We start from the raw sequence: 26,500 nt of genomic DNA, 5'->3' as shown, positions 1-26,500 counted from the left end.
TGTTAATATATCGAGCTCTTTTATAAGCCTTCCTCACTATACGTGTAGGATAACCCCTTGCACTAAATCTTTCTTGCAAATCTTGTGCATGAATCTTGAAAGATGGTATATCAGAACAGATCCTTCTTATCCTAAAGAATTGCCCTACTGGGATATTTTCTCTAATATGCTTGGGATGAAAACTGTTAAAATGTAACAATCCATTCCTATCAATTGGTTTGCGATATAACTCAGTAACAAATTTACCACCCTTCTTTCCCACTTTCATGTCCAAAAATGAAACCCATTGAGTCTGGACATCACAGGTAAACCTCAAATTTATATCTTGTCCATTCAAATAGTGAAAAAATTCTTCAAATTCACATTGCGTACCAGACCAAATAACCAGGACATCGTCAATATAACGGCACCATAACCTTACATGCTTGTACCATAATGAAGAATAAACAAACTTGTCCTCAAATGCTGATACGTACAAGCATGCAAGGTCAGGTGCCATCGTCGCACCCATAGCGGTGCCATGCACCTGCTGATAAAAATCATTTTTTGGATTAGTAACATTATCAATTGGTTTTGTTCTCGGTATACTTGAAGGGGTGGAGCTAGTCGTAGGCTGGGCTCTGATTGGTGTAGCGCGATTTAAAAGGATGTAAGAGTAAGAGTTTGACTACTTCCGTTGATTCACTCGATGGCGGGTTTTTCTCTGAGATGAGGTGATGGCGTTTTTTCGCCTGAGATAAGGAAGGTAAGGAATCTTGATTGTCTTGCATATTGGTAAACTCCTGGGGGAAGTTTTTTGACTTGAATATGTTCTGATTCATTCTATTTCCAGTTTGGAAACATTTGAGAGATGTGTTTTACGCTTTTGAACAATTGACACACTTTTGAAACAAAGATCGGGGATGTGCTGACCTGTACGTCTGGGCAAGCTCTTTTGGACGTGCAGGTATGAGAGTTTTTTGGAAAAAAATTTTGATTAATTAGCAATATAAAATGTGCAAGCTGAATTTTGTTTTAAAAAAATTTTTTGTGTGAATGTTTTTAGAAACCCCTTTAAATAGATGTTGGATTTATGAGCAGTGGGAGATTGTGAAAAAGCTCTCCTGAAGAAGCCTGAGGAAGGCGAAACATGTAGAGAGAACAAAAAAGATCAAGAGGATTGACGTTTTTGTAACGCGAGGATTAATGTGCAATATAACTCTTTCTGCTTATAAAAGTGTACTGTATTTACATTTGATGATGTGCAATGGAAAAATCCGTATTTAATGTTTAATTTGAATGTTTAGAAATTGGGAAATGGTTTTTATGAGAGATTGAATGTGGAATGTATGTATGATATGTGTTGGATGGGTGATGTTTAAATATGGTGTGATGTTTTATTAACACAATATCTATTGTGTGGGGTATTATGGATAATCTGTGAGTGTTCTCATATTTTCACTAATAAAGATTGTTGAATTATATTGATGTCACAATATATGTATTAGTTGTTAATTGGTTTGTGATATAAGAATAATTTGCCAGGATTGGGTATCTGTCATATGACAGGGCAAAGGTAGCGCCGGCGCCATTTCTATCAACACACCCGTGGCCCGAGAGTGGAAGATCACAACGGGACCCCCCCACTGGACCCCAGGTAATTTAAGACATTTGGGGGGAGTTCGGGAGGGTGGGGGATTTATTTTAAAGGGTCGGGTGGGTTTTAGGGATGTTTTACTGTGCCGGTTTTCCCGCCCTCCCCGATTTACGATTTACACGATATTTACAAAAACAAAACCACGACGATTCGATTCCCTGCCCCCCCCTCAGCCGAAATCGATCGATCACACGATACACATCTCTACTCCCTAATCTATCTCCAAGTCCCTGCTGTCTCTCTATCCCAGAGTTCCTGCTTCCCTGCATCTCTTCCCCAATCCATGATCTCCCCCTCAATCCCTAACCAATCTTCAAGTCCACAACATTCCCTCATTCAACTCCCCAAGCCCTCACTAACCCACCACTATCTCACCCTATCCCCAAGACCCTGCCCTTTCCCAACCCCTTCCATCTTAGTCCCCACTTTCCCCCTCAATCCTTCTATCTTTGAGTTCCCTCTCTCCCTCCAATTCCTGTGTTTCCCACTCACCTCCCATAAGGCCTCACTCAATGACCAAATCCCCACTCACCCACAAAGCCCTCCCAATTCTTGAGTCCCCCAATCGCTGAGTTCCCACTCTTCTCCCTAGACCTCACACAATCCAGTTCCACACTCTTCCATCAATCATACCAGTTCCCACATCATCACTGTCTCTCACCCAATCCTCAAGCTCCCGTTTTCCCCGAGTCTATACACCCACCCAAACCAAGTTCCCACTTCTCCACTCACCTCCACCTTCAGCGTCCCAACACCAGCAGCCAATATATGCAATTGCAGCTCCTCCAGTCACTGGTACCACTTCTCCCTCTTCTGCTTGGCCCACACCCATCACTTGAATTGTGCAGCCCTCATATCTACAGAGCCCTACAGAGCCCAAACAGCTGAGGCATCAAGTGCGCAGGAGGAGGAGGAGGAGCAGCAGCACTGGAGGCTAGGACTGCTGCAGCTCGACATACTGCCAGTGAAAACTCTGAGCCTAGTAACATCCCTTCTTATGGCTCCTTTTAGCCAGCCCTGTGACTGTTATTGCCTCTTTTTCAGCACTGGCTGCAGTACTGACATGCCTCTGCTGCAGCAAGCAGAGGCAACAATTTGTTCCAATAGACTTGCTGAAGAAAAGGGCCAATCGCATCTCCAACCCAGGCTGACGTGCCTGCCCACCCACATGCCTGCCGTCATCATCAAAGGCTGATCCTGACATTGCACATTTCAGCACATCATCAAAGGCAACATTTTGGGCCTTTAATGATGATGTTGGGCATTTGTGTAGGCTAGAAAGAGCATCGGCAGGCTGCACCTAATGCTATTCTGAAACTATTAGGCAAGCCAGAAGAAAGACATTGTTGGGCCAGATTTGGCCATCAAGCCTTAGTTTGCTCACCCCTGCTCTAAAAATATTTTGAATGCTACTTAGCCAGATAAGTAGGAGTTATCCTCCTAAGTGGCAGCCATTGAATACCCAGCTATGATGAGCGGTCGCCACTTAGCTGGATAAGTCACTTATCCAGCTAAGTAGTTAGTCGAACAGTCAGGGGGCGGACAGTGGGCATAACTGGGCGGTGCTACTTATCCAGCTAATTTAGGCCTAAAGCCACTAAGCCACGATGTTTTATTGCAGGGGGATGTCACTGCAATAGTAAGGCCCCTCCCCTGAAAAAACAGCACTGTCCTATGGCGTGTTCTTTTGTCTCATGGCCAAACACCACGGGACAAAACAATGCATCTAGCAGCCCTTTGACATGATGGTGCCCCCACCCTCAAGGGATTGCCATCACTTTAAAGGGTTAGCTACTGAAAAATTGCCACTGCTTGAGAAAAGGTTGAGCCAGGATCAGGGCTGATCCCAGTTCAACCCAGGGCTGCCACTCAAGGAAATTCTCACTGTCCAAAAGTTAAAAAATAGACGAAGGTGCCCATGTGGTGATGACCACCCCCCCTAAGGTAAAAGCATTTGTTGGGGTTAAGGGGTTCCCAACTCCTCCCCCAAAGTTGTGTAAATAATATACCTCATTGGGGGTTCAGGAGTCCCACCCCCCAAAGTGGTGACATTTCAGAAAAGGGGTTCCAGATACCCCCTGCACCCCTAGGCAATCCCCCCACCCCCAAACCTTTAAAATCCAGAGCAGGTCCCTTTGTGGGGCCTGAGTGCCCCCCTCGCACCCGACCTGATCTTGCCTCAGCCATGTGACAGGCACGGTCCAGGGATCGGACCTTGGCCAAGTGAGCTGGTTCCAATCCCCGGACCTTGCCCCAGTCACATGTCTGGGATGTGAATGGGGCTGTGTACAGCTGTGCATGCCCAGTTACAAAGTAGGGCATACATTCACGCATGCCCAGGCTATTTGATAACATTCGTGCGTGTATACACATATGTTATAAAATTGCTGCATCCATGGATGTGTACCAATGCATACGTATCAGTGTGCACCCACACACCCCTTTGAAAGTTACAGTCAAGAGTATATGTAAAGCATTTCAATCTTGTGCATCATAGTACACCTTGGACACTAACATGCATCCTCTTGGGCGATACTGCTTAAATAATATTTATAAAGCATGTTAATAACAGATCTTTAAATCATTTATTAAGGAATTTGAAAGGTGACAGCTATAATGGAGAACCATTTTTAATAAACTTTCTTGCTGACTGTTAACTGTTTCAGTCTGTGATAGGTTTTTTTAAGACACCAGTAATTCTTATTTATTTTCCTGAAGCAATTAATACATATATACGAAGAGTTCAGCTTGAAGCATCATGAACCTGTTGCTCTTAAAGCTCTTTTGAGGCACCCTGTCATTCAAGACAAGATTGAAAATTGTCAACAGTATAAACTTCCTGTAAGTATTGAAGTGTTACATAGAAATGGGAGTAACTCCTGTACTTCTAGATAGTGCTATAGAACACTATGGGGGTAATTTTATACATAGGTTGCTGTGTACCCAAGCCACACCAGTTTTCAAAGCAAACTCATGCATGTGCGTTTACTTTGAAGAAAATTATCCAGGCAAAATTATGCATTACAATTACACCTGTTATTTGGTGCATGTAGTTTTGCCAAGAGAATTCATGCAATACTTTGTAAAAGCAAAATGTAAGCATGTAAATTACAACCCCTCCCAGACTCCATCCCGTGGAATGCTTCTCCTCATGCACGTAAAAGTATGCATATTCAGTGTGTATTTGTATCAGTCACACAATTTCTAAAAGACTATTTTTGCAGGTAAAACACTACTGTACCTGCAGACGTCCTCTTGGAAATTACCTTTCCTGAAGGTAATTTTTAAAGCCATTTCTACAGTAAAATAGTGCAATGCCCACAGAAATGGGTTTTTGGAAAATTGCTTGACCTATATTTGAGTAAAAGAATGTACATAGGGCCTTATGCTTGTACTTTTACCTGCAGTGACAAGAGGTGTTTCCAGGGGCGGATTGACCTATCGGGGGATCGGGCTTCCCCCAGTGGGCCGGTCACTCCTGTCACGTGATTTTTTTTTTTTTTAATTATAAAGTTTCCAGCCAAAGTATTAGGGGGCGCCGCGAGCTGTGGTATCCCGAGGGGAGCCAATGCCCCCGGGCGCAGGGAGGCTCATGCGGCCGCCAGTGACACGCATGTAGCAGGCAGATCAGCAGGGCCGTGGTGGAGCTCACGTCACCACGGCCCGAAGAAAAAGATCGCGTTTAAATTCTCTGATGCTCCTCCTCCTTCCTGCCCGCGAGGTCCCGGAAGCAAACGGAAGTACCGGAGCCGCGTGGGCAGGAAGGAGGAGAAGCATCAGCGCATGTAGAAGAGGAGCAGCACTTGCGCTTACGGGCCGCTGCGAATCATCACAGCGGCCGGAAAAGAGGAAGAGGCCCGGTAGCAGGGCTGCTGCGGCCCGAGAAGAGGAAGAGGCCCGGTAGCAGGGCCGCTGCGGCCAGAGAAGAGGAAGAGGCCCGGTAGCAGGGCCGCTGCGGCCAGAGAAGAGGAAGAGGCCCGGTAGCAGGGCCGCTGCAGAGCCCATCCTGCGGCCACCCGCGAAGAGGAGGCCCAGAGGTGAGAGAGAGGCTGAGGGTCTGTAGAGTGTGTATGTGTGCGTGCATGAGATGAGTTGAGAGACTGTGTGTGGGAGTAAGGACCTGAATGTTTGCAGAGATAGCATGTAAGAGCTTCTATGTGTGTGAGAGAGACAGCATGTGACAGGGAGAGCCTGTGCTTGAGCAAGACAGCATGTGGGAATGAGAGAGGGCCTGTGTGTGTGTGAGAGAGAGACAGCATGTGAGAGCCTCTGTGTGTGTGAGAGAGACAGCATGTGACAGTGAGAGCCTGCGTGTATGAATGATTGTATGAGAGAGAGCATGTGACAGTGAGAGCTTGTGCTTGAGCAAGACAGCATGTGGGAGTGAGAGAGAGCCTGTGTGTGAGAGTCAGACAGCATGTGCCAGTGAGAGACTGTGTGTATGAATGATTGTATGAGAGAGAGCATGTGACAGTGAGAGCCTGTCTGTGTGAGAGAGAGAGAAATGCATGTGAGAATGAGAACCTGACTGTGTTTGAGGGAAGAAGATGGAGAGAAAAAAAGATAATATAAAAGGAATTAGAAAAAAAATAAGAAAGGGAAGGTGGAAAAAAAAAGCCTGTGACCAACCAATTAGAAAACTAAGATCAGCCAGCAAAGGTAAAATAAAAAAATTAATTACTTTTTAGTGATTGGCACATGTAATCTTTGGGAATGTGCAAGAATAGCACTTTCTCTATGCGGATCTCACAATGTACGAGATCAGCATGGAGAAAGTGGAAGCCCACAGGGCCTGCACAGAGGAGGCAGCAGGATGGGCTTCAGTGTCAGTAGCAGCAATCGGCGCCTCCCCAATAGCCATGTGGCAGCAGTGACAGTGGCAGCAGAGGAATGAGAGAGGTTCTGAGGTTGCTGGCAAAAGAAAGAGAGGGGGATCTGCCTTTAGTGTGTGCATGTGTATGAATGGGACTCTGCCTGGGAGTGATGTGTGTGAATGCATGGGTGCCTGCCTGGGGGGGTCTGTGTGTGTGAGAATGAATGTGTGCATGTCTGGGGGATGGGGAGGGAGTGTGAGAAAATGAATGGGAGCCTGCGTGTGTGTGTGTGTGTGTGTGTGTGAGCCAGTGAGTGTGAGAGCATGAGTGTGTATGAGAAAATCCAAGGGACTAAGAGTTTGTGTGGAGGGGGGTGTATGTGTGGAGGGGGAGAGAGTGTCTTAGAGCCTGTCAGTGAGAGCGAGAGGTTATGGTGTATATAAGAGATGAATGTGTATGTATGTATGTGACAGTGTATGTGTGAGAGAGAATGTACATGTGAGTATGTGTGAGAGAGAGAGGATAACCTCCTAATCCTCGACAATATCAGGGTGACTGGAAATCAAGAGCTCCCACAGAAGGGGACAGCAGGGGCTTTTTAAAATCCTTATTAGTTTTAATTATTGAATGTTATTTGATATATGTGCTGTTTTGAAATATTTTATTAGTGTTTGGGATATTGTAAAAAATGTATATGATTTTAATTAATAGAAATTCTATTTATCAGTAGTTTTAAAATATTCTTTTATTATGGTTTTACTATTATAACTGATGCTTTGTTTCTTGATTTTATTTGTTTTATGAGGAATGGTTGTTCTATTTTTCTATTGTTAATACACGGAGTCTGGCTTCTTGGAGTTTCCATTTCAGTTTTTGTCATTTATGCTCCTTCATTTTGTATTCTGTATTTAGTGAGAGTTGTGTTCTGCATGCAAAGACTGAGATGAAGCATTCTTTTAGCATGTGGTTTCTCTGTAGGGATCTGTGTAGTAGCTTGGCCTGTTCTGTTTTCCTGATAGGAGGTGTATTGATATTTTAGATTCTGGTTTAATATTTGTGGTATTCTTTTTCATAGGTGGGGTTGTTATTCTTTGAGTGTTGGCAAATAGTACTGTGTTGATACGGGAGGACCATGCCGAAATATAGGGGTGTGTACATATATGTGTAAATTATATATGTAAATTATATTGTATATGTAATAGGGTACCCATGGGCCAGTATGGAGAAAAATCCCCCGGGCCACTATTTTCCCTCAATCCACCTCTGGGTGTTTCTGAGGCTGGGTTGGAGAGGTGTTTGGAAGTAAGCTTTACTTTTGCATTTTCAAAAGTATGCATGTATTTTTTCTCCAGAAAACTCACACAAATTGGTAGATAGAAATGTGTGTGGGTAGTTTATGTGGGATAGTTTTCAAAGTGAAAGTATGCACTACTTTCACTTTGAGAATTGGTGCAAAGTCTGCGTAAAAATTAACCACAGATTTTGCGCCAGTGCAGGCAATTTAAAAAATGTCCTCTATCAGCTTTCTTCAGAAACCACTGGACACCCAACTTACACAGGTAGATTTCATCCAGTTAAGTTTATAAATTTGCCTAGTAAGTTAGACCAAATGTAGCTAAGTCAGGCACTCAAAAATACCTCAAAAAGAGTAAAGGAATAGTCTAGTGATTTGAACAGTAGGCAGTAAACAAGGGAAGCCAGTGTTCAAATGCTGCTTGACACGACACCTTGGGCAAGTCACTTTAATTCTTTAGTGCCTTAGGTGCTAACTGAAGGAGTCATTTACAAAGGGTTTTCTCCCATTCTTGACTATGGGAAAAATGCTTAATAAATCAGGCCCCTAGAAGATGATTTACTAAGCTTTTTTTCCCCATCAACACAGAAAGGGGATAAACCTTAGTAAGTCAGACCCTTATACTGGAAGCCCTCTGGGGCAGGGTACTACATATTGTTTTTATTTATTAATTAATTAGTTCAATTTTTTATTTATCCTTTCCTTATGATAATGGCCAGGGCAAGTCACAAAATTGATCCGATCTATGTGGATAAATTACCTGCATAAATTTTGAAAGTCTGATTTTTAATATATGCTGGTAGTTTTCTCCTAGGACAAGCAGGATGATAGTCCTCACATGTGGGCGACATCATCCGATGGAGCCTGGCACAGAAAACTTTTGTCAAAGTTTCTAGAAGCTTTGACCAGCAGACTGAGCATTTCCAGTCTGCCACCATCCGCGCGTCCACGCGAGGGAGGATCTTCAGTCTCCTCTTTTCCGCAGTGCAGTTGGCTCGTGGTCCGTGGAGCTCCAACTTTTTCGAATTTTCACTCAATTTCTTTGGGCGCGATCGGTGCCTCCTTGGTACGGTAAGACTTTTTTGGTCAATTTTTTCCAACTTGTGGTCGATTCCTGACTCCCCACCCCACGGTGTCTGTCGGTCTTCAACCGCACGCCGGATATTTTTTCATGGCGTAGACCAGTTTTCATCGGTGCCCCAGTGCCCGTTAACTATGTCCATCACGGATCCGCACGAGGTTTGCATCCTCTGCCTGGGGGCCTCGCCCTACGTCTGTGGGTGCCATCTGTGTGACCAGATGACAACCCAAGGGCGTCAGGCACGCCTCGACAAAATGGAGAAACTTTTTGGGATCCTCGAAGTCCTCCACACCTGCATCGGTTTCTTCAACACTCAAAGATTGCGGGGAGCCATCTGAACCGCTCCCTCATGACCCCTCTGGCTAGCACCTCCAAGGACCAGGGAGAGGGAGATCGATCCTTAATGGTCTCGCCACTCTCCTGGACCTCGGGGTCATCGGCTTCCTCGGTGCTGGGAAAAGACCAGGCCAAGCACTGAGAGCAATCCCGTAAGCGCCAGCACTGGTCACTGTCCAGATACTGTTCCAGTTCCAGAACAGCATTGGCGGCTGCCAAGCCGCCATCAAAACAGCACCGGCCATCAGAGACCCCATCGTCCGGTGCCCCCAGTTGCCCGAGGCGTTCCCCACCTACAACAGTGCAGGGCGCAATGCCTCCTTGGGCACCCAAGAATGAGCCGGCGACACCTCGTCCCCCTCCATCAGTCCACCCAGGACTTCCAGGAGGAGTTGGACCACAGGGTGCAAGTGGCGGTGCTCAAGGCAATGCAAAGCATTGAGCTGCCGGTGCCACTGGCCCCCATACCGGTGCCTGAGCCTCCGCCATCGATGTTAACACCTCTGCTGGAGCATCTGGACACACTTCTTGGCGCCCTACTGATGCAGCCAGTGCTCGAGGGGCCCTCTATGCCCCATTGGCCACCGATGCCCTCCACCGGAGCGATCCAGATTCTCGGGTCCTTCGAGGAGGAAGATGCGGCCGGTACCGTATTCCCTCGCCCACAGATCACCGAGCCATTGCCGGATCCCTCTGGCTTACCACAGCCGAAAATCCCCTCGATGCCAGGGGATCCATCTGTGCCATTGGTGCCCTTACTACCTCCGAAGCCTTCGGGGCTCAGGGCTGATGCCCCTCATGGACCTCACCCTCGGCATCCTGGCCCAAGTGAGAAAGAGGTTCCCTATGATCCCTGGGGTGATAACTGCACAGAGTCATCCCTAGACTACTCCAACTATCCCCTCTTGGAACCCTCCCCTCCAGAGGAGCGGCATCGGTCACCACCCGAGGATCTATTCTTTGCAGAGTTTGTCAGAGCTATGGTTGAAGCCATCCCCTTTCAGCTTCTTATGGAGGAGGATGCATGTCACAAGATGCTGGAAGTCCTCCAGTTCATTGATGCTCCTAAGGAGATTGTGGCAGTTCCGATCCACGATATTTTTAAGGAACTCATCCTCCGCATGTGGAAACACCCCATCTCTGTCTCCCCAGTTAACAGAAAAGCCGATGCCACCTACTTGGTGCAACAGGCCCTGGGGTTTGAAAGGAGACAGCTCCCGCACCAGTCGGTGGTCATGGAGTCCGCCTTAAAAAAGGCCTGGCATTTCCGTACCCATGCCTCCACCCCTCCAGGACGCAAGCATAGGGAATTAGATGCCGTAGGGAGAAACATTTTTCCAAGGCGCCATGCTGGTTTCCCGCATGGCGGCCTATCAACTCTATATAAGAACATAAGAACATGCCATACTGGGTCAGACCAAGGTCCATCAAGCCCAGCATCCTGTTTCAAACAGTGGCTAATCCAGGCCATAAGAACCTGGCAAGTACCCAAAAACTAAGTCTATTCCATGTTACCGTTGCTAGTAATAGCAGTGGCTATTTTCTAAGTCAACTTAATTAATAGCAGGTAATGGACTTCTCCTCCAAGAACTTAATCCAATCCTTTTTTAAACACAGCTATACTAACTGCAATAACCACATCCTCTGGCAACAAATTCCAGAGTTTAATTGTGCATTGAGTAAAAAAGAACTTTCTCCAATTAGTTTTAAATGTGCCACATGCTAACTTCATGGAGTGCCCCCTAGTCTTTCTATTATCCAAAAGAGTGAATAAACGATTCACATCTACCCGTTCTAGACCTCTCATGATTTTAAACACCTCTATCATATCCCCCTTCAGCTGTCTCTTCTCCAAGCTGAAAAGTCCTAACCTCTTTAGTCTTTCCTCATCGGGGGGCTGTTCCATTCCCCTTATCATTTTGGTAGCCCTTCTCTGTACCTTCTCCATTGCAATTATATCTTTTTTGAGATGCGGCGACCAGAATTGTACACAGTATTCAAGGTGCGGTCTCACCATGGAGCGATACAGAGGCATTATGACATTTTCCGTTTTATTCACCATTCCCTTTCTAATAATTCCCAACATTCTGTTTGCTTTTTTGACTGCCGCAGCACACTAAACCGACGATTTCAATGTGTTATCCACTATGACGCCTAGATCTCTTTCTTGGGTTGTAGCACCTAATATGGAACCTAACATTGTGTAACCTCAAGGAGGCATATGCACATATTGCAATCTCTGGAATCGGGTCCAGGATTTTGCAGAGGACCTTCCCCAGGAACAGCAGGAAGCCCCCACCACCATTGCCTCACTGGGTCTGGAAGCAGGAAAACATGAGGTGTGTTCCACCTACAATGTTTTTGAGACTGCAGCCCGCTTAGCCACTATGGGTATTGGTACTAGAAGGATGGCTTGGCTCCGGGCCTCGGACCTCCAGCCGGAGGTCCAAGATAGGCTAGCCATCCTCCCCTGTACCGGTGAGAATCTATTCGGGGATAAGGTCTGGGATGCAATGGCACAGCTGAAGGGCCATCATGATACACTCCAGCAGCTATCCGCTAGTGCCTCAGAAGGGATGTCCTCAGCCAGGAAATCCTCCAGGCAAGGTTATCATAAACCTTTTTATTGGCAGAGAAAGTATTACCCTCCAGCTGCTCGGACTCACCCACCTCGAACCAATTCCAGGGGTCATCCTCACCAGCAGCGGGCCCCTAGACCCCAACCGGCTTCCCAGCAAGCCCCGGCCATGGGCTTTTGACTGGCGGTGAGGGAGCATAAGTCAGCTAGCAATTCCCCTGGCGTCCAAACCCCCAGTCGGCAGGAAGCTCCTCAGCTTCGCCTGTTGCTGGGAAGAAATAACATCGGACCGCTGGGTCCTCTCCATCGTCCTCCAGGGGTACATTCTGCACTTCAGCCAACTCCCAGAGACCACTCCCCCATATCCATCGTGGGGTGCATGCACCCATTTCACCATTCTTCAAACGGAAATCTCCACCCTTCTCGCAGCGGATGTAATGGAACTGGTCCCTCGCCATCAACAGTGCCAAGGGTTCTACTTGAGATATTTCACATCCCGAAAAGGAATGGCGGCTTGTGCCTCATTCTCGACCTCAGGGCGTTGAACAGGTTTCTCGAAAGAGAAAAATTCAAGATGGTCTCTCTGGGCATGCTGATCCCATTCCTTCGAAGAGGAGACTGGCTTTGCTCCCTCGACCTCAAGGAGGCATATGCACATATTGCGATTGTCCCCAACCACAGGACGTACCTCTGCTTTGAGGTGGGGAATACACATTTTCAATACAAAGTGCTGCCCTTTGGGCTGGCATTGGCCCCCCATGTCTTCACCAAATGCTTAGCGGTGGTGGCTGCCTACCTCGGGTATCGCTTGGTCGATGTGTTTCCATACCTGGACAACTGATTGGTCAGGAGCGACTCTCGATCCAAGGCCTTGCAAGCTCTGGCCCTGATGGTACAGACCCTGCAGACCGTGGGGTTCATTATCAACTTCCCCAAGTCTCATCTCTGTCCATCCCCCCAGCTGGAATTCATAGGCATCAGATTGGACACGGTACAAGTGAATGCTTTCCTGCCCAGGACCGGGCGATTGCCCTTGCTTCGCTGGCTACCCTCATCCGCAACAGCAGGAGGGTGCCAGCCTGTCTCCTGCTCTGCCCACTGGGCCACATGGTGGCCCAGTAGGCCGCATGTGACTCCCTTGGCCTGCTTCCACTTGATCCCACAGTGGGCCTTGCGGTCCCAGTGGCAGCAGGCATCTCAGAATCTAGAGGCTCCGGTCACTGTCACGGATTCCTCTCAGGGTATCTCTGGACTGGTGGGAAGCCCCCTCCAATCTGGAACTCGGACTTCCCTTTTAAGCCCGAGCCACCCCAGGTGACCTTCACCACCAATGTTTCTCAGGGGTGGGGAGCCCACACGAATGGCCTACACACTCAAGGCTTTTGGACCGTCGCCAAAGCACGTTGCCAGATAAACCTTCTGGAGTTTCAGGCGATTGTACACCTTGTGGGCATTCAGAGATCAGTTGCATCCAAAGAAGTACTGATCAGGACAGACAACCAGGTCACGATTTGGTACATCAACAAACAGGGCAGCACGGGTTTGTTCCTCCTCTGCCAAGAGGCGGTGCAGGTCTTGAACTGGGCCCTCTCCCAAGGGATATATCTTCGGACCACCTACCTACCAGGTCACCTCAATGTTCTGGCAGACTGCCTCAGCTGGTCCTTCCAACCACACGAGTGGTCCCTCAACCCGGCGGTGGCGGACGATGGGGTACGTCGGATGTGGACCTGTTCGCTAATGGGGTACTCCGGATGTGGATCTGTTCGCCTCCCCTCTCAACCACAAGGTGAGCAGATTCTGATCCCTAATAGCGAGAAAGGGCCATCTGGTCTGCAATGCCTTCTCTATTCACTGGGGGCAGGGCCTCCTGTATGCGTACCCCTCTTTACCACTCCTTAAGAAGTCTCCATCAAAGCTTCAGCAGAAATTGGGGACCATGATTCTTGTGGCACCCTCCTGGCCTCGGCAGGTTTGGTTCCCACTTCTCCAGGACCTTTCGATGAATGCGCCCATTCCGCTGGGGATGGCACCCAATCTCATTTCACCAGGGCACCCTGCGCTACCCAAACCTCTGGGCACTGGCCCTCACAGTTTGGATGTTAAGTGCATAATCCTCCAGCCATTACAGCTCTTGGACTGTGTTTCTCAGGTTCTGATAGGGCCCAAGAAACCTTCGACTAGGAAGTCCTACAGCTGGAAATGGAAATTTTTTTCCATCTGATGTGGAGGGCATGGGTTGGACTTCTTCTCATGCCCTCTTCCCCAGCTGCTGGACTACCTGTAGCACTTATCCGAGTCTGGGCTCCAGACCAATTCCGTCAGAGTGCACCTCAGCGCTGTCAGCATATATCACCAAGGTGTCGCTGGTACGCCCATTTTGGTCCAGCCCCTAGTTGGCTGTTTCATGCAGGGTCTCCTCCAACTGAAGCCCCCTCTTCGGCCACCGGCAGTACCCTGGGACCTCAGTGTTGTCCTAGCATGACTGATGCGGCCTCCCTTTGAGGCACTGCAGTCCTATGACCTGAAGTTCCTCACCTGGAAAGTCATATTCCTGGTGGCGATCACTTCCGCTCGCAGGGTCAGTGGGCTTCAGGCCTTGGTCACATACACACTGTACACGAAGTTCTTCCACGACCGTGTGGCTCGGCGTACGCTTCCTAAGTTCCTGCCAAGGTGGTGACTGATTTCCACAATAACCAGTCGATTGTTTTACCCACCTTTTTTCCAAGGCCTCATTCCCACCCAGGAGAACGGGCTCTCCACACCCTGGACTGTAAACAGGCTTTAGCCTTCTACCAGCTCTTCGTGTCATTTGATACCAACTGGCTGGGGATGGCGGTGGGAAAATAGACCTTGTCTAACTGGCTAGAAGATTGCATTGCGTTCTACTATGCGCAGGCAGACCTTGGCTAGCTGGCAGGGTAAAGGCTCACTCTCCGCGGGCTATGGCAGCATCAATGGCTCATTTGCATGCAGTCCCCATCGTGGAAATTTGCCAGGCCACAACCTAGAGTTCTCTCCACACATTTGCAGCTCATTATTGCCTTGACAGGATAGCCGACAGGACAGTGCCTTCGGTCAGTCCGTCCTACGCAACCTGTTCCAGACCTGAACCCAACTCTCTTTGCTCATGCTTCTTGTGGGACCAGATCGCCCCCTATTTCCCACAGCGCTGCAGTTGTGTTGTGCCCGTTGGCAACATGTTTGGCCACTGTTGGTTCTTCCGGTAGAATGGGGAAGTCTAGAGCTCTGTATTCACCACATGTGAGGACTACCATCCTGCTTGACCTAGGAGAAAGCGCAGTTGCTTACCTGTAACAGGTGTTCTCCTAGGACACCAGGCTGTTAGTCCTCAGGAATCCCCACCTCCCCACAATGTTGGATTCACCTTGTTTGTTGTTTTATTTTTTCGCTCGTCTGCTTTTACTTTGTTACGAGACTGAAGGGGGTCCTCGCGTGGATGCGCAGATAGCGGCAGGCTGGGAAGTCTGCTGGTCAAAGATTTCTGTGCCAGGCTTTCATCGGCTGATGTCACCCACATGTGAGGACTAACATCCTGCTGTCCTAGGAGAATGCCTGTTACAGGTAAGCAACTGTGCTTTCTCCCATGCCCTTACCCTGCACCAGGGAATGCTTTAAAAAAAAATGGCTACTTATAAAACTAGTAGATTTGAAAATTGAATGTGAACATGTTCTTTTAATCGCCTGACCTAAATAGACTAATAGGAATGCCTTTTCCTTTGTCTTAAAGTACGTGTGCTCTGAAAGCTTCTGCGTACTTTTAACTGGCACAGTTTGGGACAGTTTCAGACAGGTCTATTTATCAAGGTAACTGGTTTGGAAAATTGCCCTCCCCATTAGGAAAGACTCACAGAACCAGATCTAGAGAAACAGTAAAACTGAAGTGCCAACATGGCCTGGTTTTGGCATTGATACCTGGATCACAAAGGATTCGGTTTTCACACCTCTTTAGGATTTGTCTTTCAATAGACTTTGTTCTTAGAACAGTTACAATTGTCAAAAATAGCTGACACTGACCACTGTTAGTATATTTTTATGGAGATAAGTAATTCTGACATTTTTTTCAGTAGAGCTGATCTACTTATTTTACATTCATTCTCAAAATTACCCTGAAGTAGGCAGAAGAAATTGTCCTGACCTAGCCAGTGTATTTCCATTATTGAGGAATATGGTATTTTCTGAAACCATTCTAAAATGGAGAAAATGGTAACAAGATCATGTCGTCATGAGAGCTGTTCTCTAATATGTGAACTATTGACCAGGCAATAGTTTATTTTATGTTTGGTTTTGTGATCTTCTGATGTTGTGACAGTTAATTTCATTCCATGTGAGCTAATTTAAGATCTATTCAGAACTTGACTGCTCTCAAAGGTTTAGGTGAATTGCAGAGGAGCATCTTAAATAACTTCAGAAAAAGTGATATAATAATAATGTTTTTAATTGATACATTGTGAGTGTTAATTACTATGCTTATGAATGAAACTTGTAATGCCACTTTGATTGGACTTTAGATTCAATTATGATTTCAAATGACCCTGCAATTATTGCCACTGCTATTTTGTAGCTATAAATTTGATTCTAATTGTATTATAATCCACCTCAAGGCCATTCTTGGGGAAAGGCAGAATATCAAATGATTCTAAAAAAATAAATAAGTCTTGAAACAACTAATCTGAGTGACTAGTTCAGAGCTTAAGCCTCTTTGAAACTACTGAAGTAGCCAGGTATATTGTTGTTGAATGGAGCCTGAGATCAAAAGGTACTGTTAACCCAATGGTAAATATATTTCTCCGAGGACAAGCATGGTGTCATCATTGGATGGAGCCTGACATGGAAAACTTATGTCAAAGTTTAGAATTTTGAGCCTCTCTGAACTTGCCCAGCATGCACTATAACATGCATCCACGCGGGGTTTCCTCAATCTTTTTTTTTTTACATGGAGCCCAGTAGATCATGCATTGAGTCTCTCTCTTTCTTAAACTTCTTTGAAGTTTTTCCTTTTTCACATTTTTCATGTGTTTGTTTAAAATTTTCTTGTGGTATCGAAGCTAAGTCCTCCCAGTTCTCCCTTTAGTGTCTTTAGCCAGGTTTTTCAGCTTTTAAGGTAAGTTTTCTCTCATTGTCTTTACCCCCAAGTGGTGGAGCTTTCAGTGCCCGCCAGCCATCTTAGGCTGCCAACATTGAGTTTGATTTTGTGTGCCTTTTGTTTCAGGTCAGCATGTCCACATCCAGGTTTAAGCAATGCCCTCGGTGCTCGAGGACTATGTCAACCATGATCAATGTATACTCTGTCTGGGGGCAGCACACAACATCCAGAGTTGTAGCAAGTGCACCCAGACAACCTCAAAATGATGTAAGATCTGGCTTAATAAGATGCAAAGACTCTTCAGGTCAGAAACGGCTGGTCCATCAACATCAGCATTGGAAGTATAGGCATTGAAGAGCCATGAAGCTGAACCGACGGACACTGAGTCATCGACATTGGCGGGATTGCTAATTCCGTCGATGTCAGTGACTACCAGGGACACCAGAGATAGGCCATAGTCTGCCTCCTCCAGGTTAAAGGCATTGGGTTCGTCGTCTTCAGTCTCAGCACTGGACTGATCCAAGCACTGAGTGAAGCCGAGGAAACATTGGCATTTGTCTCCATCAATGCACAGTGCCAGGCATGGGGATGCACAGGCTTCAGCTGTGATGACCCCAAAGTGCCCCACGTGGTGAGGAGAGTGAAGCTTCCATTGTTACCCAGGGTATGTGATGGCCTCCACCGGCTCAATTGCTGCTACTAATCCTCCTCTCTGTTCTGAAGAGGATGTGGCTACACCAACTGCATCCCAGTCAATCTTGGCGTCAGCGCTGTTAGAGGAGGAGCTGGAGAGGCGCATGCAGATAGCCATGGGTGGTGCGAAGCCTCTGTGTCATGGCAACAACAGCCCCAGGACTGGCACTGTCCATCCTCGAGCCGCTGTTGGAATCCCTGCATGTGCTCATTGGAGTGTTACCGATGCAGCCTGTGTTGGTTTCCAGGGCTGTATTAATGCCCTGCAGGACATTGGTGGCACCACTGACTGATCCAATGCTGGTCCATGGTTCCTCAGAGGGCCCGAGCTCCCATGGCCAGTTGACTCAGTACATACCACTGGCCAGTGTCCAAGCTACTAGGGCCCCATCCCTTCCTTCAAGCAGTGAGGATCAGGACCCATATGACCCCTGCGGGGATGATGACTTTGATGTCTCCTAGAGCTTTCCAAACAGATTGTGGCAGTCCCAGTGCACAAGATCCTTGTGGAACTGTGATGAGGATGTAGGATCACCCCCTCTTAGTTCCTCCCATCAATAGGAAAGTGGACACATTGTATCTTGTCTAGAAGGCTCTTGGATTCAAAAAGCAAAAGCTGCCACACCAATTTGTGATGGTCAAATCCACTCTTAAAAAGGCCAAGTGTACTCAGACTTGGTGCCCCCAGGGAATGAACAGAGGACAATGGATGTTCTTGGGAGGAAAGATTTTCAGGGCATCGTGCTTTTCACCCGCACAGCGGTCTACCAGCTCTATATGCGGGACATCTGAAAGCAGGTGCAGGAGGTGGCCAAGGAGTTGCTTTAATAACAGCAGGACACTCTCCAGTCGCTGGTGCATAAGGGCCTGGAGTACAGAAAACACAGGGTCCGCTGGACATGATATTTTTGAAATGGCATTAAGGGTCTTTGCAGCTAGAATAGGTGCCATCAGACTTGCCTGGCTGATGGCATCTGATCTCTATCAGGAAGTGCATGAGCAACTTGCTGATGTGCTGTGTACTAGAGAGTATCTCTTCGAAGATAAAGTGAAGAACACAGTGGATCAGATGTGAGAGCACCATGCGACACTTCAGCAACGCTCTGCCGGTATCTAGGACCCATCCTCCTCTGCTAGGAAGTCTTCAAGGTCTGGCAGAGGAAGTCTTTCTTCCATCCGAAGAGATACTATCCTCTGCCTCCTTGACCCCATCAACAGCAGCAAACCCCCTCGTGGCCATCCCAGATAGCAGAAGGTCCCAAAGACCCTGCCATCTCCTAGGATGGGGTTCTGACTGCATTGCAGGGAGCATAGCCAAGTTCAATGTACCAGGGGCAATGGACTCTCCGGTCAGGGGAAAGCTGCGATTCTACACAAAATGGTGGCCCAGTTTAACCTCTGACCAGTGGGCCCTGTCTATCATCTTCAGAGGGTAAAAACTAAATCTTTTGAGTAACCCATAAAATTCCCCCCCAGAGCCCTTATTGTGGGCCAGTAGCACATCAGGAAGTACTCCTTGCAGAACTCTCCTCCCTCTTAATGGCCAGAGCGGTCAAGTCCTTTCCTCCAGGACAAAGATGGCAGGGATTCTACTCCTGGTATTTCCTGATTCCAAAGAAAATAGGAGTACTCCATCCCATCCTAGACCTAAGGGCCCTGAACAAGTTTCTCAAATAGGAAAAGTTCAAGATGGTTTCCCTGGGCACTGTGATCCCCTTGTTAGAAAAAAGGTACTGGCTATGCTCTCTCAGTTTGAAGAATGCATATGCCCACATCAAGATCTTCGAGGGTCACAGGAAGTTTCTCAGATTTATAATAGGGAAACGGCACTTCCAGTACGCATTTTGTCATTTGGGCTAGCGTCAGCCCCATGTGTCTTTCCAAAGTGCCTAGCCATAGTGGCGGTGCATCTTTGCAGACTGGGATTCCATGTTTTTCCTTACCTGGATGACTAGTTTATCAGGAGCACCTCTCGGGCAGGGGCCAAAGAGTCCATGCGTTTCACCATCCAGGTGTTGGAGTCACTAGGGTTTGTTATCAATTACCCCAAGTCCCATCTCAGTCCATCACTACAATTGGACTTCATAGGAGTGTTAGTATCTGCTTAGCTGACAAGCTAGGAGTTAGCAATTTGTTAGGAGTTAGACTGCGGAGATAGCAATCTGATGTAGATCTGATCACTGATGGGCAGAGCATCTTGCTAAGGAGTAGCAATCTGTAATGAATCTGATATAGTAGTGGGTGGATCCCTGGGCCGGTGGCAGATGACCACGTCCCCGGGAGGATATCCCGAGAGGGACCACCGGCTAGGCTTGAGTATGGAGACAGACACACATTAGTTCTTTTATTAAACAGGTTTTTGAAACCACCAGAGGTGGCAGTAGTGAGCTGATATGCCCGGCAGGGCTGTAGTCCCTCAGGTACTGGAACAGCGATCCAGAACGGCTGAGCTGTAGAGAAACTGTAGAAAAGTAAGTAGGCAGGGTAGGCAGAGTTCATGAACAGAACTAGATGACAAAACTCACATAAGGTCTCAAGGAAACTCAGGAGCTGGAAAGGTTTAGGCTCTCGAGGAGCGAGTACCTGGTTCCAGGGAAAGCTCTGAGAGAGCGATGCTAACTCACAATTGTTTGTAGCAGCGATAACTTCCAAGCAGTAGAGAATCTTCAGAGTGTCCAGGAACATGGGCCCTCGAGGAGCGAGTACCGGTTCCTATCTGTAATCTGAAAGTAAAGAAAAGAGTGAGGCCCCCGAGGAGCGGGTACCTCTGGTAAGTCCGAGGAGGCAGAGTAGCTAGGGGAGCGTAGCCAAAGCAATCCCCTTGCTAACTCAGTTAGATAGTGAAATAGAGACCTTTAAATATTGAAAGCAGATGATTTCATCTCAGGGGAATGCCCCTGAGGTTCGCGCTCTTGCTGGTACTTCAATCAGAGCGCGCACGCCCTGGGTAATCAGGCAACATGGTGGATTTGCAACGTCGAGCTGGTCTGGGGACGCCAGAGGGAGACAGCATGGAGACGCCACGGCAGCCAGCCATCTATCAGACCCGGAGGGAGTCGCCACAGAGGTAAAGAGGGCAGAGTGAGGACATTGAGCAGCGATGGTCGCAACAAGGAGCCTTGGAAGACAAGGCCAAGCCAAAGCCTTCCTGCCATGACAAGGGCCATCAATTTGACCATTGTGGCGGAGATTCAAGAGAGCCAGCAGGTCTCTGCGTGGCACATGTTGAGGCTGTTGGGCCACATTGCTGCAACAGTATATCTCAATCCCTGACAAAGTTACATTTGTGGAGATCCCATTGGACACTATGGTCTCAGTGGCATCAGGCCACTCAGGGGCTTTGGGACTGCATCCGGGTCACCCCGTCTCTCTGGAACTCTTTGTCCTGGTGGCAAGTTAGTTCCAATTTGGAACAGGGGGTCCCATTCCAAAGTCCTGAGATTCAAATTGTCCTCACTGTGGATACGTCCACCCTGGGTTGGGGAGCTCATGTAAATGAGCTCTGCACCCAAGGTTTTTGGTTTGCACAGGAACAGATGTTTCAGATCAACTTTCTGGAGCTCCAGGCAATCTAGTACGCTGTGTGGGCTTTCAGAGATTGGCTGTCCAACAAAATTGTGTTCGTACAAACCAACAACCAGGTGGCGATGTGGTATGTCAACAAGCAGGGGAGGATGGACTCATACCTCCTGGTCGAAAACTGGATTAGATCTGTTCCTGGGCCCTTTCCCAAGGAATGCTGCTCACAGCCATGTATCAGGCTGGATCAGAGAATGCAATAGTGGACAGACTGAGCCATTCCTTCAGATCCCACAAATGGTCTCTGAACCAAGGGGTAGCAAATCAGTTCTTCTGCCTGTGGGGAAGCTCAGAGGTTGATCTCTTTGCAGCGCCTTGGAACAGGAAGGTTCCTCGATTCTGCTTCCTAAAGAATTCATACAACAAACCAGTCTCAGATGCCTTTGCCCGCCATTGAGGCATTGGCCTTCTGTATGCATATCCTCCAACTCCACTGGTGTCGAAAACTTTGTTGAAAGTTTGAGGGGACAAAAGGACTATGATCCTCATTGGCCAAGACAGGTCTCGTTTCCGCTCCTCCGGTAGATATCTATCAAGAAAGCGATCAGACTAGGACTTCCGCAGATCTCATTTCTCAGGATCGGGGCATCCCAGCCTTTAGGCTCTGTCACTCACAGCCTGGATGTTGAAAGGCTGATTCTAAAACTATTCGATCTCTCAAAGGGTATGTCTCGGGTCCTGGTGGCTTCCAGAAAGTCTTCCACTAGAAAGTCCTATGCACTGAAGTGAAGGAGGTTTTCAGTGTGGTGTGAACAGAAGGCCCTAGATCCTTTCTCCTGCTCCAAACAAAAATGGCTTGATTATCTTCTACACCTTTCAGAGACTGGTCTGAAGACTAACTCCATTACAGTTCACTTTAGTGTGATTGGTGCATATCACCATGGAGTAGAAGGTAAGCCCATCTCTGTACAGCCTATATTTATACAATTTATGCAGGGTCTGCTTCAGTTGAAGGCTCCCTTAAGGCAACCTGCTGTGTCATGGGACCTCAATTTGGTTTTAGCTTAGCTGATGAAAGCTCCCTTTGAGCATCTGGACTCCTGTGACCTGAAGTTCCTGACCTGGAAGAACATATTTTTGGTGGCAGTCACCTTAGCTCACAGGTTCAAGGAGCTCTAGGCCTTAGTGACTTATCCACTTTACACAAAATGTTTTCATGATAGGATGAACTTGCACATGCACGCTAAGTTCCTGCCTAAGGTGGTGTCGGACTTCCATCTTAACCAGTCCACCGTCCTGCCAACATTTTTTCCCAGGCTCCATTCACACCAAGGTGAATGAGCCCTGCATAGTTTAGACTGAAAAAGAGCCTTACCCTTCTGTTTGGAGCAGACAGAAGCCCTTAGACAGTCTACTCCACTTTATGTTTCTTTTGATCAGAATAGGTTGGGGATCACCGTTGCCAAGCAGACACTTTCCAATTGGCTAGCAGACTGCATCTCCTTCTGTTATGCCCAGATGGGATTGCATGTTAGGGGCCATGTCAAGGCTCACTCTGTCAGAGCATTAGCAATGTTGGTGGCCCACTTGCACACAGTTCTTATGGGGGAGATATGTAGTGCTGCGACATGGATTTTCATCCACTCATTCACATCTCATTTCTGTTTGGATAGGGAAGGCTGACACAAAGGTAGGTTTGACCAATCTGTCCTTCGGAACTTGATTGAAGTGTAGAACCCAACTCTGTTCCCGCCTAGGGCCCATTGTTTCTGTTCAGGCTGTCCCCTCCCCCCATGTTACCAACAGAACTGGTTATTTTTGTGCCTGTTGGCACTGGTTTGGTGTTTTGTTGGTCCTCTTTTATGTTGGGAAGCAACCTGAATCTAGGGAATCACCCATAAGTGAGGACTGCCATCTTGCTTGTCCTCAGAGAAAACAGAGTTGTTTATCTGTGACAGTTTTCTCCGAGGACAGCAGGATGTCAGTCCTCACGAAACTCGCCCGCCACTCTGCAAAGTTGGGTTTCCACTTCATGGGTGTTTATTTTCATTTTTCATTCCTCAATAATATATTATAAGACTGAGGGGACTCTACGTGGATGCATAATATAGTGCATGCCTGGTATGCTCAGAGAGGGTCAGTCAGAGTTCCAGAAACTTTGATATAAGTTTTCCATGCTAGACGCCATCCAATGACATCACCCATATGGGAGGACTGACATCCTGCTGTCCTTGAAGAACACCTGTTACAGATAAGCAACTCTGCTTTCTCAATTACATATTTGTTTTACTTTATTTTTCACAGAATATTCAAGTGATTCTTCAGAAAGTCAAACAAATGAATACAAATGAGAAGGAGATGGTGACCTCTGCCACGAGTTAAATAAATAAATGAAAAAAAAAAAAGAAAATTTGAAATTTGTAAATGTTTAATGAGGATTTTATGTTCGTGTTTTCTAATGTCTGTCACTAGATCAACTGAACATTTTGTAGTTTATATTTATTTTTTGTTAAATAAAGGATTGTTTTAAATTTGATTTTGGTATTATAGAGTAAAAGTTAGTGTCATCTACATTAAAAAAAAAAAAATTAGAAATGCATGGAAAAAATCACAATGTAGGATCATGATAATCACCTGCTTCTATAACCTTTGCATTTTTCTGTAAGCATGGTTGATATGATCCTGAATCACAATAATATGATTTCTGAAAATCTGAGCAAAAAGTATCTATCTTTTATATAGGGATGTGCACACTAATGGCCAGATTTTAAACCACAACAAAATAAGGGATCCTTTTGTCTTTTCTTCATAAACAATATCACATTTACTACATATAAATTCTTTAATTACATATCACTTCATAAATCAGGTTTAAATATTCCATTTTTCAAGCATATTATCATAACTCTTTGTCCTCTGACACTCTGGACACCTACTGTATGCACATAATTACCCTAATACATCACAATTTAAATATATACCCTTAAAAATATACCTCATTCACTCACACATTCATACTTCCCATCCCTCTATGGGATACATTAAAATACATACCCTCCCCCAATATCCTGTTACAACTTTTTTCTATTTTCTGTATTATCAATATAACTCTGATATATTCAGTGCATCTATCACTATCTCCACATTCCCTACAAGGACCCTTGTTTCGCCTGGCATGGCTTCCTCAGGGGTTATCTTCTTCAATGATCTTCATTAACCACTCTTCATTCTCTTGATAATATGTACAATCCCACTGATCACAAATTTCACGTCATTATAGCCAAGTATCCAATAGTGTCCTATACTTGTTGCGTTCAAGCGGAGTCGTGGACCCTTGGGCCGGCCGGGAGGTTAGTGAGAGAGTGGCCGGTAGGCAGAGGGGTTGATGGATGGCTGAGGACTTCACCCGCACGGAGCGGTGCCCCCCAGGAGGCGCCCGTATGGACCGACCGCGGGGCTTAGGCATGAGACGTAGGAGGTAGCTGCCAGGCAGTGGAACAAGGACTAGGTAACCAAGGACTGGAGCCCAGAGTCTGAATTAGTCCGTGGACAGGAGCAGAGGCTGCAAAGAGGACGGGGCCTAGGCTGGCCAGAGTACTTGAGTCCTGAGATCAGGAGCCCAGCAGGGCCACGGCCGAGGTCGAGGTCAGACGGGAGGTCTGGAGCACACTAGGAACAGGCCTCGGGAATCAGCAGCGAGACTGGCGTCCAAGGTTGAGGGACGGACCTGAGTCAAGACCAAGGGTAGCAGCGAAACTGTAGTCCGGGGTCAGCAGGCAGGCCGCGGTCGAGGCAGGCAGCTAGCGGGAACATCAGGAACAAGCTGGAGTCAAGGCCAAGAATCAGCAGCAGAAGAGTAGTCCGGCGTCAGCAGGCAGACCAGGGTCAAGGCAGGCGGCAAACGGGAGTGTCAGGAACAAGCTGGAGTCAAGGCCAGGAATCAGCAACAGAAGCGTAGTCCGGAGTCAGCAGGCAAAACAGGGTCGAGGCAGGCGGCAAGCGAGAGTCGTCAAGAACAAGCAGAAGTCAAACCAAAGATCAGTAGCGAGACGGAGGATAAGCAGCAAGTCAAGGCACAGAAGAACTGTGTGAACCTCGTTGCAAGGCAAAGTGAGGAAGTCCGGAGTCTGCTTATATACTTTAGCCGCAGCGTGACATCACCTCGGGGGCAGAGCAGCACTTCCGGGTGCCGGGGCTGAAGTACCCAGCCCTCGCGCGCGCGCAGAGTCCAGAGAGGCTTCAGTGGCGTTTTCGTGAGGCAGGGCCGGAGCCATGCGGCTGGGCCTGGGTGGAGACCGGCGTCCCTCCTCGTGGAGCGGAAGAAGGCACGGGAGCCCCCGTTCGAGTGAAGCACGGTCAGGGCCTAGCGAGGAGTCCTCCGAGGGAAGCACGAGACCCACGCGGTCTGGCAGTCCAGGAGCAGCGGATCCTCCTCCGCGGTCCGCGGGAAGGTAAGAGGCCCCGAGCCCGACGAGGGAGGAAGCGGTGGGGACCGCAACAATAATATGTAAAAATATTATATCACCAATTTTACCCTACATTTAATACATCTACTGCATATTCAATCAATTATTATACTATTTACATCGCCCAGTTTAATAATCCTACAGCACTCCTTTCATCGCAAAACCAGCTTCAAAATTCTTCCGTTTGTCCCACATCATTAATTTTTACCACTTCTCAATTCTACAAAAATAATATAACATATGTCAAATTCCTAATCATTTAAATCATTTAATATAATGCACTACCTCATATCTAACACTTACACAATGGTAGTTGACTCGTCTCCAAATTATTCCGCTATTCCTTTCTACTCTCCAATATCCACCAGATATCCATCAGTGTTTCACCTACAACGAAACATCCATATTAGATTAAACATCATTACCTCACCTAATATCACTAAACTCCCGATATTCCAAATTACTTACTGGCAGCAGTTTCAAAGACGCCTTCATCCAATGATTCACCATACTGGAAGAAGAATTCTACTTCCCTCAATTTAAAGAGCCTTTTATATCCACTACAAGCAACCTTCTCTCAACCAATCCAATTTGTCCATTTATCAAACACCTCCAACTACTTACGTGTCCATACGTATTCCTCCTATTCGTCACAATAAACCCTGCCCTTTCATTCTTTCAGCCAATCTAATATTCCATTTATCACACACCTCCGATTAGCTATGCCTCCATCCAACTCAATACAATTCCTCACACGTAATATGCTGCCCATTCAATCTCAGCATTGAGGCCCCATGGTTGTATGGTATTCCATTTGTAAATACATTTCTGTTCCGTATGCCAAAGCCACCATGTGGCATCCCCTCGATGACTTTCTGTACACTGTGCTATAACAAAGAATCTCAGGTCATCAATCTGGTGGTGCGCACTAGTCCAATGAGCCACCAGAGGAGCTCCTTCCTTCTGAATAAGA

The 26,500-nt window shown here is 47.1% G+C and overlaps 1 protein-coding gene across 1 annotated transcript in view; it reads left to right on the top strand.

Moving 5' to 3' along the window:
• LOC115076912 (sperm flagellar protein 2-like) overlaps positions 1–23,731 on the top strand; it is a 347,966-nt gene extending 324,235 nt beyond the window's left edge. The window contains exons 15-16 of the mRNA XM_029578930.1: positions 4,355–4,477; positions 23,366–23,731. Coding sequence (XP_029434790.1) covers positions 4,355–4,477; positions 23,366–23,443 — 201 coding nt within the window. The 3' untranslated portion in view covers positions 23,444–23,731. The remainder of the gene's footprint in view (positions 1–4,354; positions 4,478–23,365) is intronic.
• The last annotated feature ends 2,769 nt before the right edge of the window (positions 23,732–26,500 follow it).

Source organism: Rhinatrema bivittatum, chromosome 1 (assembly GCF_901001135.1).
Source record: "Rhinatrema bivittatum chromosome 1, aRhiBiv1.1, whole genome shotgun sequence".
In the NCBI taxonomy this organism is placed as follows: domain Eukaryota; kingdom Metazoa; phylum Chordata; class Amphibia; order Gymnophiona; family Rhinatrematidae; genus Rhinatrema; species Rhinatrema bivittatum.
The sequence above is the reverse complement of the archived record's forward strand: the minus strand, read 5'-3'. Positions and strand labels throughout refer to the sequence as shown.